We start from the raw sequence: 18778 nt of genomic DNA, 5'->3' as shown, positions 1-18778 counted from the left end.
GCCCCGGGACCGGAAGAGAGAGCCGTGGTTTCCGGAACTTCCCCCGCCACTCTGGGCCTTTGCTCGGTCAGACTGGTGGCGTTTTGGTATCTTCGTTTGTTATGGCCGCTGCCGTCGCTATGGAGACAGGTGAGTAGCTCTCTGATCTGAGTCTTCGCAGATGGAACTCCCCTCGGCCCAGACCGCTTCCCCGTGGCCTCCTTCCAGGCCTTACTCTTGGCAGGGTTAATATTTGGACGAGGAGGTGGGAAGGCTCTTGTAGCGTCTAGAAAGACTAAGGTACTCTTTGCAGTTTTCCTAATTTGGTTTGTTCGCACATCTTTGCTATTCAGACACCACCCCACCAGCTCCCCGGCGTGGGTGGGACTAAGGGAGAGGACTTGTGTGTTAAACCGTGTCCTCCTTGATTGGTTTTCTGCTTCTCACATGAGCTTGCCTAAGTTTGAAATATCGTCGCCGGACTTTATTCAATCATTCTGCTACTGGTGCTTCTTATATGCATACGCTCCATGATCTTTTAGGCTCTCCGCAGTCTCTTGCATCCTAACTTTTTCTTAACTGATTCAGCACGTAGCTTTTGCAAAACTTAATCACTGTTAACAATTGTTATAACGCATTATTGAAATAGGGGAAGCCATAGTTGTTACAGCCTATCTTAGTGATCACTGTTAAAATTCCTACATAGTGGCCCACGAGTGGTAGGAATTCTCCGTTTGTGTTGCTGCTTTCTTTGATGATTTCTCTTTAATTTTAGAGAAACTTCTAACTCCTTTTAATCAGGGCTCCGCTTTCCTTAGATTTCGAAGAAAGGTTTATCTCCCCCCACTCCCAGTTTAGGAAGACCATCTCAGCATTAGTCAGGTTTCTTTATTGCTCTTTCCTTGCTACAAATCAGCATTATATGCAGTGACCCTTACTTTCCATGATTTTTGCTGTCTTGTCTCCTAGATGATGCTGGAAATCGACTTCGGTTTCAGTTGGAGTTGGAATTTGTGCAATGTTTAGCCAACCCAAATTACCTTAATTGTAAGTTGTTAAGCATCTCATTAAATTGAGTAGCTATTAATGATTTGTGGCAGAAGAGTTGCAATTCAAAATAGTATCTACTTTTACACATTCTCAATTGAATGACATTACATTGCTGGTATACAGATATAATTGTGCACTGGGATTTGTGTTTTGAATTCAATGTGTGTTGGTGGTGGGGGTTTTATGTAAATAGATCCTTTACATTAGGGGTAACAAAGCATAGTGTAAAGATTGGTTTGACCTACAGACTCTTTTTTTTTTTTAATGCTTTTCAGTTCTTGCCCAAAGAGGTTACTTCAAAGACAAAGCTTTTGTTAATTATCTTAAATACTTGCTTTACTGGAAAGACCCAGAATATGCCAAGTATCTAAAGTAAGTTTAATTTTTATAATCCTAAGCATGTGTATACTTTGTAATAGATTTCTTCGTTTCACATTGGCAAAAATGTATTTGGAATCTCTCCACTTCTTTTCGTTGTCACCATCTTAATACAAGACACCCTTATCTCTAACTTGTATCACTGCAGTAATCTACTCCCTGGTTATCTCTGCTTCCACTTTTACCTTCCTGCCCCCCTCTCCACCCCAAAGCAAACCAAGCAAAACAGCTTTCTACACAGAAACCAACTTAATCATTTAAAACTATAAATCAGAACACTTTACTTTCTTGCTTAGAACCTTTCAATGACCTTCCATACCATGCAGAATAAAATCCAGTCTCTTTTCTTGGGCTAAAACCCTATATGATCTGGCCCTGCCTTGTCTGACCTTGTCTTTCACCACCCTCCCCATCTCACCAGGTTTCTGGTCCCGAAGAACTCACAATCTGTAAATGTAGTGACATAAGCCATGGCTGAAATTAAAAGAGGGTATCTGTAAGGAAGGTGTTTCTGGGGTTATTTGGAGGAGGTGATCTTAACCTGAGTCTTAGAGTTGCCATCTTTTATTTAAGGCCTCTTATGTGCCAGGAACAGTGCTAAATGCTTCATATGCATTAACTCATTTATATATATATATTTACCATTCAGGTCATTCAGCTGACACTTTCCTGTTAAGGCTTACTGAGTTGCAAGAAGCATATAACCACAAAGCAATTCCCTTTTAATGATTTAAAAAAAAAAAAAAAAAACACCTTGAACTCACACCTGCTTTGTCTTAAGCAGGTAGAAAGCAATAGTGAACCTTTAAAAAAAAAAAGTTTGAGAGGAAAATGTTTCAAACTTGTTTGGAAGTCACTTTTCCGTGTCCAATAACAATTGACTCACGAAGCATATACATCTTACGTTGCCTGCAGGACCCTTTGCACCTTTTCTGGCTTTTTATCCATTTAATAATCCAAAGAAAAGACTTTTAAGAAAATTAGATTTCAACGAATGTTGTATGTATGTAGATTTACAGACTCAGTGTTGGAAGCCTTAGCCACCAACAAGTTTAATCTTACCCACAACGTTGCCGAGAGGTGGTCATCTACACTCTGGAGGTTTTCAGTGAGCCCATGTTACTCTGTCAGGGACAGCTGATTCGATTGTTAGCCAGATGTTAGAAAGTTCTTCCTTATAGTGGGATATAATGTCTCTCCTTGTAGCTCTAGTCTCATTGTAGTGTTATCCTTCATCTGTCTGCAGTCACATGAAGTCTATTTGTCCCACTACTGGTGACATTAATTTTGATAACTTGGTTGTCCCTGGATTAAGCTAGAACCGTTCTATACCCTCTTGAGGACAACAACCTTCCAGATACTTACATTCAAGAGAGATTGCAGATTAGCCCCTTTTGGGCATTTTATTCAGTCTGCAGAAGATTTTAATTTTTTTTTTTTTAATACTTGCCGACATTTGAAGATCAGAAAGTTTTATATAACAGATGCAGATTTCCTGCTACTCTTTCAAATCTGGAAGATCTAGTAACCATAGATCTTAATTCTCCCAAGTCAACAACTGGCTGAAGCTGAGAGCAGCTGTCACCACTAGCTGCTTTCCACCTGGTGGAAGAGACACTTTCTACCACTTGGCCTGCTTCACTGACAGCCAGTAGGTGCCACTGTAACATCTCTCTCCATCTGTTTTTCTCAGCTACCCTCAGCCATTGTGCCATGGTGTCCAGGAGTTCAGGTTCCCCCCATCGGATGTTTGGCAGTTGTACTTTGTGCAGTTCAGCCAAGAACTAAACACAGGCCCTCATGTGTGGCCAGAGTACAGTGGGCCAGAGGTCCTTTCTTTTCTTCATGTGGACATATACCTCTATTAATTCAACTTAAGTTTACATTACTTTTGAGGGTGGGAGTGGGGAGAGGATGACATTGTTGACTTGCTGGGAGCATTATGCCAATGAAAATCCTTCCGTTCTTATTTTCATCAGTGTTCTCCGTATCTTGTCTATTTTTAAAAACACCAAATGCGGAACTTCCCTTCTATACTGCTTCTGTTTCGTCTTGTTGACACGTAGCCTATCTGAGTGTGATTCTTCACTGTCATCTAATGTATTCTCATGTAATCACTGCATGTCTAAATTCTAGTTGTTGACTAAATGCTACTTGAGACCATCCTCTTGGTTGTCACATTATTTTACAGTTGAAGAAACTGAACCTTAGAGAGGTTAAGTACCTTGTTAAAGGCCATCCGGCTGGAACTTACATCCTGGTTCCTTTTAACTCCTAATGCTGTCACGAAAGGGAGTTAGCCAAGGCGGGTGTGAATAGAGCATTCTAGCATAAGCAGCCAACAATTAGAGCAACTGTGTATTTTTAGTGTGTAGATAGCAAACCTTTCCTGTCTTGGAAGTTACTATCTTAGAAGCATGTATTAAGCCCTCTATTCAATGTGGTGTTCACATCATTAGCATTGGTTTCATTTGGGAGCTTTTTAGAAATGCAGAGCTCAGGCCCCACTCCAGGCCTAAGGAATCCATCAGCATTTTAAGAAGTGGTTCATATACACATTAAAGTTTTGGAATCATTGCTCTAGTATCCTATTTTCCACACTTTAGTCATTTGCATATCATGTGTGCAACTTTGGCTTTATCTGCTTACTTCCTGAAGGGGGCCTGCCTCTCCACACCTGTGGTATTTCTCGTCAGGTGGAGACCAAAGACTGAGAAAAGAAATAAGACATAGACAACGTATAGAGAAAGAACAGTGGGCCCAGGGGAACGGCACACTCAGCATGCGAGGACCTGCACTGGCACCGGTCTCGGAGTTCCCTCAGTATTTATTGATCATTATTTTTACTATCTTGGCGAGGCGAGTGTAGCAGGGCAGCAGGTGGGGAGAAGGTCAGCAGGGAAACATGTGGGCAAAGGAATCTGTATCATGAATAAGTTCAAGGAAAGGTACTGTGCCTGGATGTGCACATAGGCTAGATTTATGTTTCACTTTATCCAAACATCTCAGTGTAGCAAAGAGCAGCAGAGCAGTATTGCTGCCAGCGTATCTCACCTCCAGCCACAGGGCGGTTTTCTCCTATCTCAGAATAGAATGAATGGGAATGGTCGGCTTTACACCGAGGCATTCCATTCTCAGGGACTAGCAGGAGACAGAAGCCTTCATCTTATCTCAACTGTAAAGAGGCCTCCCTCTTTTCACTCCTCCTCAGCACAGACCCTTTTACGGGTGTCGGGCTGGGGGCTGTAAGGTCTTTCCTTTCCCACGAGGACATATCTCAGGTTGTCTCATTGGGGAAACCTGGACAATACTCAGGCTTTCTTGGGCAGGGGTCCCTGTGGCTTTCTGCAGTGCATTGTGCCCCTGCTTAATTGAGAATGGCGATGACTTTACCAAGCATACTGCCTGCATATTGTTAACAAGGCACATCCTACACAGCCCTAAATCCATTAAACCTTGATTCAATACAGCACATGTTTCTGTGAGCACGGGGTTGGGGCTAAAGTTACAGATTAACAGCATCTCAAAGCAGAACAATTTCTCTTAGTACAGATCAGAATGGTGTTTCTTATGCCTTCCTTTTCTACATAGACACAGTAACAATCTGATCTCTCTTTTCCCCACACTTCCTATATTTTAATATATTTTAATTGTCTCAGTTAGTTTTTGTCTTTTCAACTTGAAATAATTTTACTTACAAAATAGCTGGAAAAATAGTAAAGACAATTCCTATATTTTCTTCACCCAGATATTCCAAATGTCTAACACTACAATCAGCAAAAATCAGCACATTAATATTGTTACCTAATCTACAGACCTCACTCACATTTTGCCAGTTGTCCTGCTGGGGTGCTGTATGTAGTACAGGATCCAGTCTAGGCTGTTGTCCTCCTGGGGTGCTGTGTGTAGTACAGGCTTTAGTCTAGGCCCGTTGTCCTGCTGGGGTGCTGTATGTAGTACAGGATCCAGTCAACTACTGTTGTCCTGCTGGGGTGCTGTATGTAGTACAGGATCCAGTCTAGGCCTGTATGTTGCATTTTGCTGTCATGTCTTAGTCTCCTTTCATCTCAGTGGTCTTTTCTTTTCCATGACTATGACAGAAATGATTTTGTATCCTTCATGTATCTGCAGTCACATGAAGTCTATTTGTCTCACTACTGGTGACATTAATTTTGATAACTTGGTTGAGGTTGGTACCTTCTAGGTTTCTCCATATTGTTACTATTTTTCCTTATGTATTAATAAGTATCTTATGGGGAAATCCTTTGAGACTATGTAAATATCATATTACATGCCCATTTTAGCATCTTTTGAAGATATTTGTTTGAAACATTTTTTACTGTGGTGATTTCCGAATTCTGTCATTCTGCATTTATTAGTTTGGAATTCGATTGTAAGGAAGTACATTCCCTTGTTTTCTATTATTTTATTAAAGAAATTTACATCCATTTAGTATGGACTTTTGGATTCTTATTTTTATCCTGTGAATTAGAATTATGTATTTTCTTGCTCTGAGTATTCTAGATTTGGCCATTGGGAGTCCCTTCAAGTTGGTTCCTGAATACTTTTGATCGTCCCAATAATTTTTAGCACTTTTTCTTCTGGCACTACGTAATGTTCCAGGCTCATCTTGTACTTTCCCTCTCCTATCCCTGAATCACCCTTTTCTCCAAGGAAACCTGCTCCTTGGATACCACAATCTGGACATTGTGTGTTCATTAGTACCACAGTGTCATTGCTTCTAGGCCCTCTCAGTACACAAAGCTCAAAAACTCTATGTATGTATGTGTATACATGCACACATGTATACATCTGTTTATCCTCTGTCTATATTAAAAGCCGTAAGTACACACTGATGTTTTCAATACCAGCTCAGTAACACAGGGTTCATTCTAGCCTTTTTCCTTTCCTTGTCTGTAACTCCTTTTCTGATAGCCAGAAATTCGGCTGTCCTTATCCACAGTATATTTACTTGTCCAATCCTAGAGGATATCTAATTTCAGAGCTGGTATATCCCTGTGGACAACAAGAGTACAATGTGTGTGCATAGTTCTCTTTCAAACCAACTCACTTTTAAATGAAAGTTGTCTTTTTATCACAATTGATGGAAAAACAAAGAACTATCAATTAAACACAGAATTAGTAAAATATGTTCATGTTCTTCACGTTGGAAACCACTAGAAGGGAATAGCATGGTTTGTCCCTAAATTTTCACTCTGCTTACCAGTTACTGTGTTGTGTGGTCCTGAGCAAGTTTAAATTTAATCTTTCTGAACTTAAACCTTCTCACTTTTCGAAAATATTGCTGAACACTGACCTTGGATGACCTATCAGGGAAAAAATCCTATGCTACCAGAGTGTACTAAGTTACTGTTAAAGAAATGGTAGGCTACAAGATCATTTTTAAGAGAATAACTTAATTAGACCTTGGCATTATTTACTTAAATTATGTTGTTCATTTACTTATAAACTTAAACCCAGGTACCCTCAGTGTTTACACATGTTAGAGCTGCTCCAATATGAACACTTCCGAAAGGAGCTGGTGAATGCTCAGTGTGCGAAATTCATTGATGAACAGCAGATTCTACATTGGCAGCACTATTCCCGGAAGCGGATGCGCCTTCAACAAGCCTTGGCAGAGCAGCAACAGCAAAATAACACATCGGGAAAATGAAAAACCGGATACAGATGAGGCTCTCAATACATGTATATAATGTATTTCTTTTGTACAGTGAAGACAAAAAATGAAAACTCTTCCTATCTGCCTTTATTATGGTAGCCCCTAGAACCTTTAGTGTGCTTTTTAATCCAACTTTTTATTGTTAATAGACTATTTCTGTTAAACCTGAATTTGTCTACTTTGATTTCCCTGTGGATTTGTAAGGTGTTTTTTTTTTTTATGCATTTAGCATAACCAGCTGATTAAGAATGGAAAAGTTAGGTGCTTTAGACGAAATGAGGCACTGGGGCATGGGGTAGGGGTGGGCCACCACGTATACTGAATCCTAAGGCTAGCTCTTCCTGACATATAGTAGGGCAAGGCCATCTCCTGGAACCTTACTGTCCCTCAGATCAACTACTCTACCACTCTTATCTACGTAGTGAGGGTAGCGGAGTCAGTGACCTCTTTAAATCACAGGATAGGAACTGCATGAGGGTTCTTAAATTCTGCAGGACAGGAAATACCTGTATTACCTGCTTTGCAAGGTGGCTTTAAGAATCACTGTGGCCTCATTTGACCTAGTCATGGCAGGACAACTAGTGGTTAATTACTAATTGGACTCTTGACTTTAGAACAAACATGAGGAGCCTCAAATACTTGTGCTCATTTGGGAAAACTAACATTGATTTGGGAGGTACCACAAACCAGGTGCTATGTTAAGTGCTTCCTTGAATTCTCCTTTTATTCTCAGAACCTTGTTTATAGAAGAGAAAACTGAGGTTTGGATGGGGTGAGTAACTTGCCTGTGGTTACACAGCTAGTAAGTGGTAGAATCAGTGGGACTGACTTCAGCTTGGAGTTCTTCCCACCACTGGGTTCTATAGCCTCTCCAGCCCCTCTCCGCCACGTGCCTTATCCCAAGTAACGCACATTGAGATAGCCGTAAAACAAACTGCCTCTAGTGCTCAGGAGTCGGTTTTTTCCTAAACAAAACAAAACTGCCTGAATTAAGCAGAGGCTGGATTAGAGGTAATACGCTTTCCTTCAGTGGTGAAGTTAGGTTCTACATTCCAAAATCAAAGAAGGGGTTTCAGGAATATCAGTTGCTTTGCAGATGCAGAGAATTTAAAATAAAAGATCCTGATCTTTTGAAGGATTTGGAAGGTGTGCTCTGCGCCTTTAGGAGTTTTTAGGTATTTCCATCACCTTCAATGATACATTCCTTTGAGCCTTTACTGCTACTTCTGAAGACTTGTTTATATCTTAAAAACATCCATATATTACTGGCAAACTAAAGGTTCATGGATTTTAATAGCACTCTATTGTTTAGACACATGCCAGTTTTTTAACCTCATTTATTGCTAACATGAATTCAAAGCAATATACAGTTTATTGATACTAGAACAAATCAGGAAATCAAGACATGATTGCCATCATAAAATCTTAATCTTCAGAGAACAACATTTCCACCAGGTTGGCCTGAAGACACTCAGATTCTACCAGTTTTTGAGGCTGTAAGAGAAAAACAGTCAAATCTTCACTACTCCTATAAAACGTTATTAGGAGTGGAATGGGTTCTGCTTTGAATGCCACTAATTTTTGAACACAGAAATTATGCAATTCAGAAACTATCAACTAGTTATAACAAGTTTTATGAAAGAGTCAAGATATTTGCTGTAGGATGAATCACTAACATACTTGGCTGAAGAGACTTAAACCCCAAATACCAGGAAGCTCCACAGACTAAAACAGGAAACAGCAAGCCCAGTGCCCTCTTCTTCCCCTCAACTCTTTAATTTAGGATCCCAGGGGCATGACTGAACTAGAAGAGGTGCCCTTTCTTTTTAACCAGAATTATGAATTAAATAGAAAACAACTGTTGATGCCAGTGTTTTAAGGAATTATGAGTCAACCTACTTTGTGGCTATAGAATTTTTAAAGAGTGACTTAACATGAAAAAGACCTAATAGCTAGATATTTACATTATTAGTGTATTGGGATTGGCCACAGGAATGGACTTTCAGCAGCACTCTCAACAGCAATGGAATTGAGATGAAATGTCAAGATCTTTTCAAATCTGGATCCACAGCAAGTTAAAAGTTTTGACAGTGAATTACAGGCCCAGCATATTTAAAGATACTTACTGTTCCATACTTAAGTAGTGTAGGCACTGCTGTTACTTTCAAGTTTTTTCTGAAGTCATTATTTGGATCTTTCCAACTGTTCCAAAAGAAAAAGTGATCATGAAAAAAAATTTACTTGGTTTATTACAGTGTGCTTAATATTTGACATATTCCTACATTTAATTTTTTAGTAATCACTGTTCTTGCAAACACTTAAAAAACCTTGCGGACTATGGCTTCATCTGTTAATTACCCTGTGCAAAGTTTTAAAGTGTGACTAAGATATAAAAGTAAAGCCAGCTAAGTTCTGGGCTTACCCCAGACCAAATTCGTTAAATTACCCTTACTTATTTCAGGTGGGAATTTTAAATTTGTATTTAATAGCTTCTGATTGTTTTAACTTGTCAGACATTGCCTTATAACACAGAAACTGGGTGCGTCCCTGAGGCCCTTCCCGCCTCAGTGTGCAATGTGTGCATGTCTGTGCAGTAGATGATACATTGCCACTTACTAAGGCTTTTCTCCTACTTGGCAGTAGATGAACACACATCCTTCACTGATGTGCTTCAGCCCCTCTCGTACGACTGGTTCAGCTTTCAAAAAAGTTGAGATAAAATAATCGCACGTCAACTCTAGAATCAGGCACTGATAATCTTTTCCCCTTCCCCCTGTCTTGGTAAGTACTCAGACTTTAACCTGCAGCTCACTGAAGAGGTCAACAGAAGTCAGGTGTTCACTTCTGGTCTTAGAGCCACGTTAAGGGTAAGGACCAAACCCCAGTCCCGATTTGCCCCCGCACCACCGCGCCCATAACAATGGAAAGCACATGTATTTACTGACCAACTCACGTATCCTGTAAGACTCTAATGGTACTGGGAGAGTGAGAAGTTTTAAGGAACTAGATTCCAAGATCATCCGGGTAAAATGGTAACAAGGACGAGCGCTCTTGGCAGGACGGGGTAGGATTTAATAGGAGTTGACATGGGGACAGCTTAGATCGCCCCGCGGATGTCTAGAACCAAGACTCTGCTTCCGCTAAGCCCCCTTTCTGGTCGTAGGTTCGGCCTTCCTGCCATTTCCGTTAGACAGCAGCCCCCGAATCCCGGCCTCACCCTGTACGCAGTCGGGGCACCAGCTTTTCCCTCCGGCGTCCTTAGAACCCGTAAAGTAGGCGAAAATGGTCTTGCCATTGTGCTTTTCCACAGCCCGGTGGAACTCCTCGAAGCCGGACACGCTCACCTCCTCGTAGCGCGCCATTGGCACGACATGCAGCTGCTGCTGGAGGAGTGCGCGTCTCGCTGCTGCGGGCGGGTCCCACGTGGGCGGGGCGAGGCTGTTTCCGGATGGGCGAGAGGGCGGAGCTTGCGGAAGCCAGCGCCGCTGAAGAGTACGGGAGCCTCTGAGGACCACAATCCATCCGCATGGCTTTATGCTCTAGTTTCTCAGATTTTTCTGCGCTCGCTGCACTCCCAAGCCCAGGCTTCTACCCTAATCTAGTCCCAGCTCCGACCCCATGGACACTGGCTGCAAAACTTAACGCCTGGCAACACCTGGATCCTTCAGTAGTTCGGCGTCTCAACGGCTCCCAGGCCGCCCTGCGCCTGTTGCTATGGCGACTGTGCGGGCGGCCGGAAGCGCGGCCTAGTTGGGGCCCCCCCTTGCCCGCCTCCCAGTAGCCGCACCTCGCCCCAGGCCAGGTGGGTTCGGGATGGGGCTAGGGGGGATTCTGGGAAGCTGCTTTGAGTCATGGACCTGGGGGAGAGGAGATCTGACTCGGAAAGCCTTTGTTGTTTTGTCCCCCCAATTAGCTTTTATGCCGTCTAGGCTTTAGGGGGACCTGGCACTGGGGGCGGGTTCCCGAGACTGGGCGGGGGTGGGATGGGTGAGGGGCTGGGAGGGAGAAAGGCTGCGAGGCCGGAGCTGAGTGTATGAGTGCCTGTGTGGAGCAGCTTAGGGAGCGAGGTGCTAAGACAACCCAGGGCCGCGGTAGGGAGGAAGGGAACTGCCCTGGAGCTATGAGCCGGGCGACTGGCCGTGGGGCCTTGCCCAGGCTGCGCCGGGGCGAGCAGGCGGCTAAGATGCCGGGTCGCTGCGTGGGGCCCTGCAGGTCGGGGCGGGGAGTTCGGCGGCCGTGGGGGAAGAGACGGGGCGCAGGGACGTCCCGAGGCCGTGGAGCAAGGCGCCGGGCGAGGTCCTTGGAGTGGGAGACGCGCTGTGTGAGTGCAGAAAGGCCGCAGGGCTGTCAGCGGCCGTGGGGGACGAGACAAGCGGCGGACACAGCCGAAGCCGCCGGGGCGAATGAGGATTTGGGAGCTCCTGGACCCCCAGGCTCCATCGAGGCTGCAAGGGACCCTGGGGCTGTGTGGGTGAATGGGGCTGTTGGGGAGCCCGAGGTGGTGGGGCCTGCCGGGGCTGTGTGGGTGACCGGGTCTGGGGAGGAGGGGGCCGAAGATAGGAGTCCCCGGGGCTGCGAGGGAAAAGGTCGCCCAGGATCTCTGGGCCATGAGAGCATTCTGCACCTGTGGCTGAAGGTGCAGGCTATGAGGGCCGCCTCGGGATGTGGGGAGGGAAGTAGAGTCGAGCTCCATCCCGTGCCTGTAGGAGAGGGGCCTGTCGAAAGGGGTGTTCCTGGCCGAGGTTCCTGGGTAGAGACAAGCCGTGGCGGTCTTACAGGGCCCTGGGTGAAGAGCCAGGCAAGGGGGATCCCTCGGGCCCCCTCAGGGCCTACAGTTCTGGGCTTAGGGGCCGCTTACGAGAGAACCTTAGGCTTCTGTGGACAGGGACAGGCTGGGAGGGTGCCTCCTCCTGTGAGTGTGCTTGGGGCTCTGGCGTCAGGTTCTGAGATGGCCCCGCACCTGCGGAGGGGACAAGCTGTGGGGGTTCCTGGGACTGGGGAGGAGATAGGCTATGGGCTTGTCCCAGGCCCTTGTGAAAAAGAACAGGCTGTGGGCGAGCCTGGGACCGTGGGGTGGCCTGGGGCTGTGGGAGCGCCCAGAGCCTTGGAGGGAGAGCTCGGCTGCGGGGGTGGTGCAGGGCTGTGGGGGAGAGCACATTCCCCGCAGATTCCTGGGGCTGTGGCACATGAAGCAGTCTGTGGAGCCACCCCTGGCGTATGGGGGAGGGGACAGGCCGTGGGGGTGTCCGATGCTGTGGAGGAGGAGCCTACTTCTGTGGGTGCCGCAGGTGTGTGTTACAGGAGACAGGCTGTGGAGGAGACAGACTCTGTGGGTATTCCCGGCCCGTGGGGCACGGGACACTCTGTTGGGGTGCCCTGTGCTACTGAAGAGGAAACTAGATGTGGAGGTGACCCAGGGTTCAGGGAAAGGGGACAGCCTGTGTGGGTGGAGACAGGCTCTGGGGGTGATCCAAGGTCACGGGGAGCTGCACAGACTGCAGAGCCATCATGTCCTGGGGAGCAGGCAGCAGGTTCTGGGGGTGCCCCAGGCCTGTGGGGGATAGAACAGGCTACAGGGGTACCCAGGGCCTTGGGGAAGGACACGGGCTGTGTGAGTGTCCCAGGGCTGTGGGGAGCGGGACAGGTGGTAGGGCTGCCCCAGGCTGTGGTAGTACCTGGAGCCCTGGGAGAAGAGCTGAGCCACAGCGGGGCCCTGGGCCTGTGGGATGGACAGCAAGTTCTTGCGGGGCCCCCAGCCGAGGCAGTGCCTGGGCTTGGAGAGGAGACCTGTGGTGGGAATGTCCTGAGCCTGTGGGAAAGGAGGCAGGCTGTGGGGGAGCCAGAGAGTCTGGGGCCTCCAGCTTTAGGGGTCCCTGGGTCTGTGGATCAGGAGGCTGGCTGTGGAGATGTTTCATGTCTGTGTGGGAGGAGGCAGGCTGTGGGGGTGTCTGAGACGGTGGGCATACCCAGGGCAGCAGATGTGCCCCAGCACAGGTGTGCCACAGCAGGGGTCCCCATGGCAATGGGTGTGCCCGGCTCTGGAAAGGTGCCTGCCAGAGTGCCTGCTGCTGTGTGGGCGTCTGGCCCTGTGTGTCAAGAAGGCAGCTCTAGAGACATTTTGAACCTGTGGGAAAGGGCTCGGGCTGCCAGAATATCTCTGGCTTCAGGGGGACCTGTGGCTCCGGAGGAGCTGTGGTCTGGCGGGGAGGATTGTGATTCTGGGGCCTTTCCGGGCCCATGGGGAAGGAGACAGACTGTTGGGGTTTCTGTGGCACCTGAGGGGCCTGGGCTTGGGGAGGAGACTGACTCTGGGGGTATCCCAAGACCTTGGGGACGGAGACAGAGGGTAAGGACTCCTGTGGCCACCGAAGTGCTTCTGGCCCCCAGGGCGCCTGGTTCTGTGGAGCTGGAGCCTGGCTCTGGGAGCTTCTCAGGCTTGTTGGGGAGGCAGCAAACTGCAGGAATGGCTGGCACTGTGGGGCTGTCTGCAGCTAGTGGGGTGCCCATGGCTCTCAGGGTGCCTAGGCCTGTGCAAGAGGAAACTGGCTCAGAATTGTGGGGTGAAGGAGAGACAGTGGGTGGACCTGCAGATGCCAAGGGTCCCACAAGGATGGAAGTGCCCACCTCCACCAGGATGCCTGGGCCCATGGGGGAGAAGACTGGCTCTGGGGGTGTCTCAGGCTTGTTGGGAGGCAGACAGACTACAGGAGTGTCCATGGCTGTGGGGCTTCCGGGGTCTGTGGGGGAGGGGACCCTCTTTGAGCATGTCTCTGGCCTGTCTGGAAGAAGGCAGACTGCTGGGAGGCCTGTGGCTGCTAGAGGTTCCATGGCCGTGGGAGTGCCCACAGCTCCCGGGCTCCCTGGACCGATGGTAGGGGATACCGGCTCTGGGGATGACTGCTCAGGCATATGGGCAAGGAGACTGGCCACTGAGGGGCCCACAGCTGCCAGGGTTTCTGGACCTGTGGAAGGGGAGACAGGCTCTGAAGGTGTCTCAGGCCTGTGGAGAAGGAGACGCAGTGGAATCATTCCCGAGGCCGGGAGGGTGCCTATGCCTCTGGGGGTGCTTGCAGCTGTAGGAGCTCCCATGGCAGGGCGCACACCTGCTGCGGTGTGGGTGACTGGGTCCTCGGGAGCAGAAGCGGATGTGGGTGTCTCAGGTGTGACCGTGCTGAGGAGACAGTCCACAGGGGGAGGGGGGGCTTCAGAGGGTGAGACAGGTGGTGGGAATATTCTGGGACTGGCCGGGAGCAGCCAAGCTGTGGGGGCATCTCACACCTGTGTGCCCGGGACCAGGTTATGGAGTTGTCCAAGGTCTGTGGGGGAAGAGACGGCCTTTGAGAATGCTCTAGACATGTCAGGGACAAGAACAGCTGTGGGGGTACCCCCCATTTCAAGAGAGGAAATAGGCCTTGGCCATTTCAGAGACCACCTACAGCCAAGTGGGAGGAGGCTGGCTGGAGAAGTGTCTTCAGTCAGAGTGAGAGGGAGCAATTTGGGAGAGAGTTATGTGGGGGAGGCTAGATTGAGGGGGGCGTTCCAGTAGTGTGTGTAGGGAAGAAGTTGGGGCTGTGTGGGAGGGAACAGGTTAGGGGGAGGTTTGTCATGGGTTGTGGATGAAGCACAGGCTGTAAGGGCATCTTGGCATGGGGGAGAGAGAGTTTTCGTGGAGATGCTCCAGGGTATGTAGAGGGACAAATTGGAAAGTTTCCTGGAGCAGAGGGAAAGGGCCAGATTGCAACGAGAGTCCCAGAACTTTGTATAGGGGGACAGTTTAGGGCTGGGTGTCCCTGTACTTCGTGTGTGTGTGTGTGTGTGTGTGTGTGTATGTGTGTGTATGTAGCATCACTGGAGGCATCCTGGAACTGTGGGAATCACCTAGTTTTTTTCTAGTGGAGAATGGACTGTTTGGCCCTTGGCACCTAGAAGCAGCCAGAGGGAAAGTACTGAGCATTCAAAAGTTGCAGATCCCTGGGCCCCATTTCTGCAGACTTCATTCTGCAACTCCAGCCCCGCAACCTGTGCCGGTGTCAAGCCAGTTGGGATTGCCTCGCTCGTTTGCCTCCTCCCATCTGCTTTTTTTTTACCGTGTGTCTACAGCCTTAGAAATAACGACTCTTAGAAGCTGTCTTTATATTCCTAAGAAGTATCTGTCTTTAAGCAAATCTAGTCTGCAAATTTTGGATTTTTTCAAAAGCTTAAATTAGGGTTTTTTTTTAAACCTTGAATTTCCCAATTGATTTACTATCAGATTTTTTGAGAGAACAAATTCCCCAGGGATTTAAAACTAGTCCGTTCACAGAAAATCGGCTTAACAAACGCTAAATCGTGTACTATGCTCAAAGCACTTTGTTATGGGAAATAGAAGAGCAAGACAAGGCCCTTCCCCTCAAGGCGCCTCGTCTGGCTGGGAAGATGCGACATACACATGTGAAATAGGTAAATAACAGTATGAGACAACACTATACATGATCAGTACGTGAGTGGCAGGGATAGTAAAGTCTATAATGAGGCCTTCAGAGTAGGGCAAGGCAATGATAAGGGTATAGCCCTTGACAGCTTACCGAGTGCTTTCATATCTGTTATCTTGTATACATATATGTAGGGTGGGGGAAAGATGGGGAGAAATGAAGATTGAGAGACATGATTCAGCTCTCCAAATGGCAGATCCTGGCTTGAATCAAGGAATTCTGATGCTACAGGTTTACTTAGAGTCGTTGAGTGTTGTGTGCCTTCGGGCCACCCAGTAGAGTAAAGCATACTGCTTTCTGACTAGTATTAAGACTTGTTAATGTAGACTGCGTGTCCAGTAGACTGCGTGTCCAGAAACCACCCGGTTGGAACGTGCTAGTTTACCATGGCAAAGCTCTGTTTTGGGAATAACGTCTTGCTGGAGACCTTTGAGATTTGAAATTTGGCATGGAAAGGGATCAAGAGATTATTATTAAAATAGTAAGTGTTCTGCTATTTTTTTTTTTTTGAAATTGGGGACTTCCAAAGTGTGGTTGCTTTTATAAATGGAAGAAACTATCATTTACCTGTCTTTAAGCAATCACTCTCAGTATGAGGTTGCTATTGGCTACTTCTAGTATATTGCTACAGGCACATGGCACTGTGTTTTATCTATTCTCTTCCCTTGTTTGAACGCTGTTGGTCTGAAGTGGCTTTGCTTCATTTTAGGAATGGTTTTAGGGAAGACTGTTGCCTGATGACAAGGCTGTCACTGTTGTTGTGTACTACCTGACATGATGGGACCAGGCCAGCCAGCTTCCACCCGTGTTCATCTAGCACCTAGGACCCAACTTGATGGGAGGAGCGATCCCACAGTTCTTCAGACCCAGGTAGTTCTGTTTTTGCCTGATTTTTATTATTAAATATTTCAAACATAAAGAAAATTTGAGAGAAAAGGACAATGTAACGCTTTTGAAATCACCTCCTAGATTCAGCAATTGCTGACAATTTTTTCTATCAGTTTTTCTACCTACTCAACCATCTGTCTCTAAAATTTTTGCAGAATCACCCCAAAGTAAGTTGCAGTCATGACACTTCTAAATATTTGAGAATACTTCTTCTAAAAATGAACTCTCCTACTTATTCATAATACTATTCTTAAACCTCAGAAAATGGACCCAAAAAATTCCCTGTTATCCAATAATCAGCCTTTATTCAGCTCTACTCAGTTGTCTCAAAAATGTCTTCCCCTAGCATTATATTATGAAAATCTTAAAAAATACAGCAAAGTTGAATTTTACAATGAACACCTAGATTCCATTATATTTCACTCATTTGTTTCATTGCGTATCTGTCACTCAGTCATCCCTCTGGAGATCCATCCATCAATCCATCTTATTTTTTGACACATTTCAAAGTCAGTTGCAGACATGAGTACCCCAACTACTTCCGCATGCATATTGTACATTAGAATTCACTCTGTTTAGGGCCGGGTGCAGTGGCTCACACCTGTAATCCCAGCACTTTTGGAGGTCGAGACAGGCGGATCACCTGAGGTCAGGAGTTGGAGACCAGCCTAACGTAGTGAAACCCCTGTCTCTCCTAAAAATACAAAAAGATGTGGTGGTGCACACCTATAATCGCAGCTACTCAGAAGGCTGGGGCAGGAGAATCGCTTGAACGTGGGAGGCGGAGGTTGCAGTGAGCCGAGATTGTGCCAGTGCGCTCTACCCTGGGTGACAGAGCAAGACTCTGTCTCAAAAAAGAAGAAAAGAATTCACCCCATTGACTGATTTTTTTCTTTCAATATACATACTACATCAGATATGGTGAAAGATGTACACATTAAAATGTGTACATCTTTTCACATTTGCTGAGTTATGACAAATGCATACATATGTGTAACCCATACCTCTATCAAGATTCAGATCATTTCTGTTATCCTAAAAAGTTCTCTAAATGCCCCTTCCTAGTCAATCCCCACTCCTCCCCTCCAGAGGCAGCCACTATTCTTATTTTTTCCATCACAGATTAGTTTTCCCTGATCTAGAACCTTATATAAATGGGATCTTATTTTTTTTTTTGGTGTTAAGACTTAATTCACTAGCTGTAAAGTTTTTGAGATCCATCCATGTTATTGCATGTATCAGTAGTTTATTCCTTTTTAATCCTTTTTTCTCATTCTATAGTATGAGTATACCACAGTTTGTTTATCCATTCTCCAATTAATGGATACCTGGGCTGCTTCCAGTTTGGAATTATTATAAATAAAGCTGCTATGAACATTCTTATACAGATCTCTTTATGAATATGTTTTCATTTCTTTTGGGTAAATACCTAACAGTGAAATTGCTGAGTCATGGAGTAGGTGTATATTTAGTTTTATAACAAACCACTGGACCTTTTTACAAAGTGGTGGTACTGTTTTACGTTCCTGCTGACAATGTATGAGAGCTCCAGTTGCTCCACATCTTTGTCAACACTTGTTGTCTTTTTAGCCATTCTGGTGGGTGTTTAATAATATGTTATCGTGGTGTACAAAGAAATTAAAAAAATTTTTTTGACATAATTTTTTGACATAAATTTCAGAATGAAATTTAAATTATGAAAAGTTGCAAGAATAGTCCACAGAATTCCTGGATACTCTTCTCCCAGATTCCTCCAATGCTAACATTTTGCTACATATTCCCTCCTTCTCTCTCTCACTATCACTGTACACACATATATTATTTTCTAAACCATTTAAGAGTAAATTGCAGGCACGGTGCCCTTTTACCTCTAAGTATTTTTTTCCTAAAAATAAAGAATTCTATTTTATAACCATAGTACAATTATCAGAATTGGGAAATTAACATTAAGTGAATACTATCATGTAATCTACAGACCTTACTGAGATTTTGTTAGTTGTCCCATTAGTATCCTTTATAGCAAATGAAAATCCAAGATCATAACATGCATTACATTGTCATGCCTCTGTAGTCTCCTTTAGTCTGATTCCTGGGTCTGTTTTTATGTTTTGTGACATTGATTTTTTAAGAATATAGGCTAGTTATTTGTGGATTTTCTCTCAATTTAGATTTGCCTGATGTCTTCTCACAATTACGTTCAGGTAATGCACTTTTGGCAGGAGAACCACTGAATGATACTGAGTGCTTCTCAGTGCACCCTATCAGGAAGGGCATGCTGCCAGCTTAGTCCCAGCACTAGCGGTGTTGACTTCCATCATTTGATTAAGGTGGT

The 18778-nt window shown here is 45.7% G+C and overlaps 3 protein-coding genes across 5 annotated transcripts in view; 2 read left to right on the top strand and 1 right to left on the bottom strand.

Annotated features, from left to right (window-relative positions):
* The first annotated feature begins 3 nt into the window (after window positions 1–3).
* On the top strand, window positions 4–7276 carry MED31 (mediator complex subunit 31). The gene is made up of 4 exons (XM_011958433.1): window positions 4–129; window positions 949–1026; window positions 1305–1401; window positions 6889–7276. The coding sequence occupies exons 1-4, from the start codon at window positions 102–104 to the stop codon at window positions 7079–7081; spliced, it is 396 nt and encodes a 131-aa protein (XP_011813823.1). The 5' UTR covers window positions 4–101; the 3' UTR covers window positions 7082–7276.
* A 1085-nt stretch (window positions 7277–8361) lies between these two features.
* Window positions 8362–10767, bottom strand: TXNDC17 (thioredoxin domain containing 17). The gene is made up of 4 exons (XM_011958434.1): window positions 10305–10767; window positions 9704–9785; window positions 9214–9289; window positions 8362–8581 (listed from the first exon to the last, which is right to left on the bottom strand). The coding sequence occupies exons 1-4, from the start codon at window positions 10447–10449 to the stop codon at window positions 8513–8515; spliced, it is 372 nt and encodes a 123-aa protein (XP_011813824.1). The 5' UTR covers window positions 10450–10767; the 3' UTR covers window positions 8362–8512.
* KIAA0753 (KIAA0753 ortholog) overlaps window positions 10603–18778 on the top strand; it is a 64699-nt gene continuing 56523 nt past the window's right edge. The window contains exons 1-2 of one of the 3 annotated variants that reach the window (XM_011958435.1): window positions 10603–10889; window positions 16268–16428. In XM_011958435.1, the coding sequence (XP_011813825.1) occupies window positions 16333–16428 (96 nt within the window). In that variant the 5' untranslated portion in view covers window positions 10603–10889; window positions 16268–16332. Of the gene's footprint in view, window positions 10890–14740; window positions 15527–16267; window positions 16429–18778 lie in introns of those variants that run through there. The other 2 variants (XM_011958436.1, XM_011958437.1) reach the window with 2 other exon arrangements.

Source organism: Colobus angolensis, unplaced genomic scaffold, assembly GCF_000951035.1.
Source record: "Colobus angolensis palliatus isolate OR3802 unplaced genomic scaffold, Cang.pa_1.0 Scaffold47, whole genome shotgun sequence".
Taxonomy (NCBI): Eukaryota; Metazoa; Chordata; class Mammalia; order Primates; family Cercopithecidae; genus Colobus; species Colobus angolensis.
This window is presented reverse-complemented; position numbering and strand designations above follow the sequence as displayed.

What these genes read in the sequence shown, in the direction of transcription:
- MED31 (XM_011958433.1), top strand. Translation starts at nt 102, where the DNA reads ATGGCCGCTGCCGTCGCTATGGAGACAG. An exon ending in TGCCGTCGCTATGGAGACAG is followed by an intron (nt 130 to 948) that starts GTGAGTAGCTCT and finishes CTTGTCTCCTAG; the next exon opens with ATGATGCTGGAAATCGACTT. An exon ending in GAATATGCCAAGTATCTAAA is followed by an intron (nt 1,402 to 6,888) that starts GTAAGTTTAATT and finishes ACTTAAACCCAG; the next exon opens with GTACCCTCAGTGTTTACACA.
- TXNDC17 (XM_011958434.1), bottom strand. Translation starts at nt 10,449, where the DNA reads ATGGCGCGCTACGAGGAGGTGAGCGTGTCCGGCTTCGAGGAGTTCCAC. An exon ending in GTGCCCCGACTGCGTACAGG is followed by an intron (nt 9,786 to 10,304) that starts GTGAGGCCGGGA and finishes CTTTTTTGAAAG; the next exon opens with CTGAACCAGTCGTACGAGAG. An exon ending in CACTACTTAAGTATGGAACA is followed by an intron (nt 8,582 to 9,213) that starts GTAAGTATCTTT and finishes TTTCTCTTACAG; the next exon opens with CCTCAAAAACTGGTAGAATC.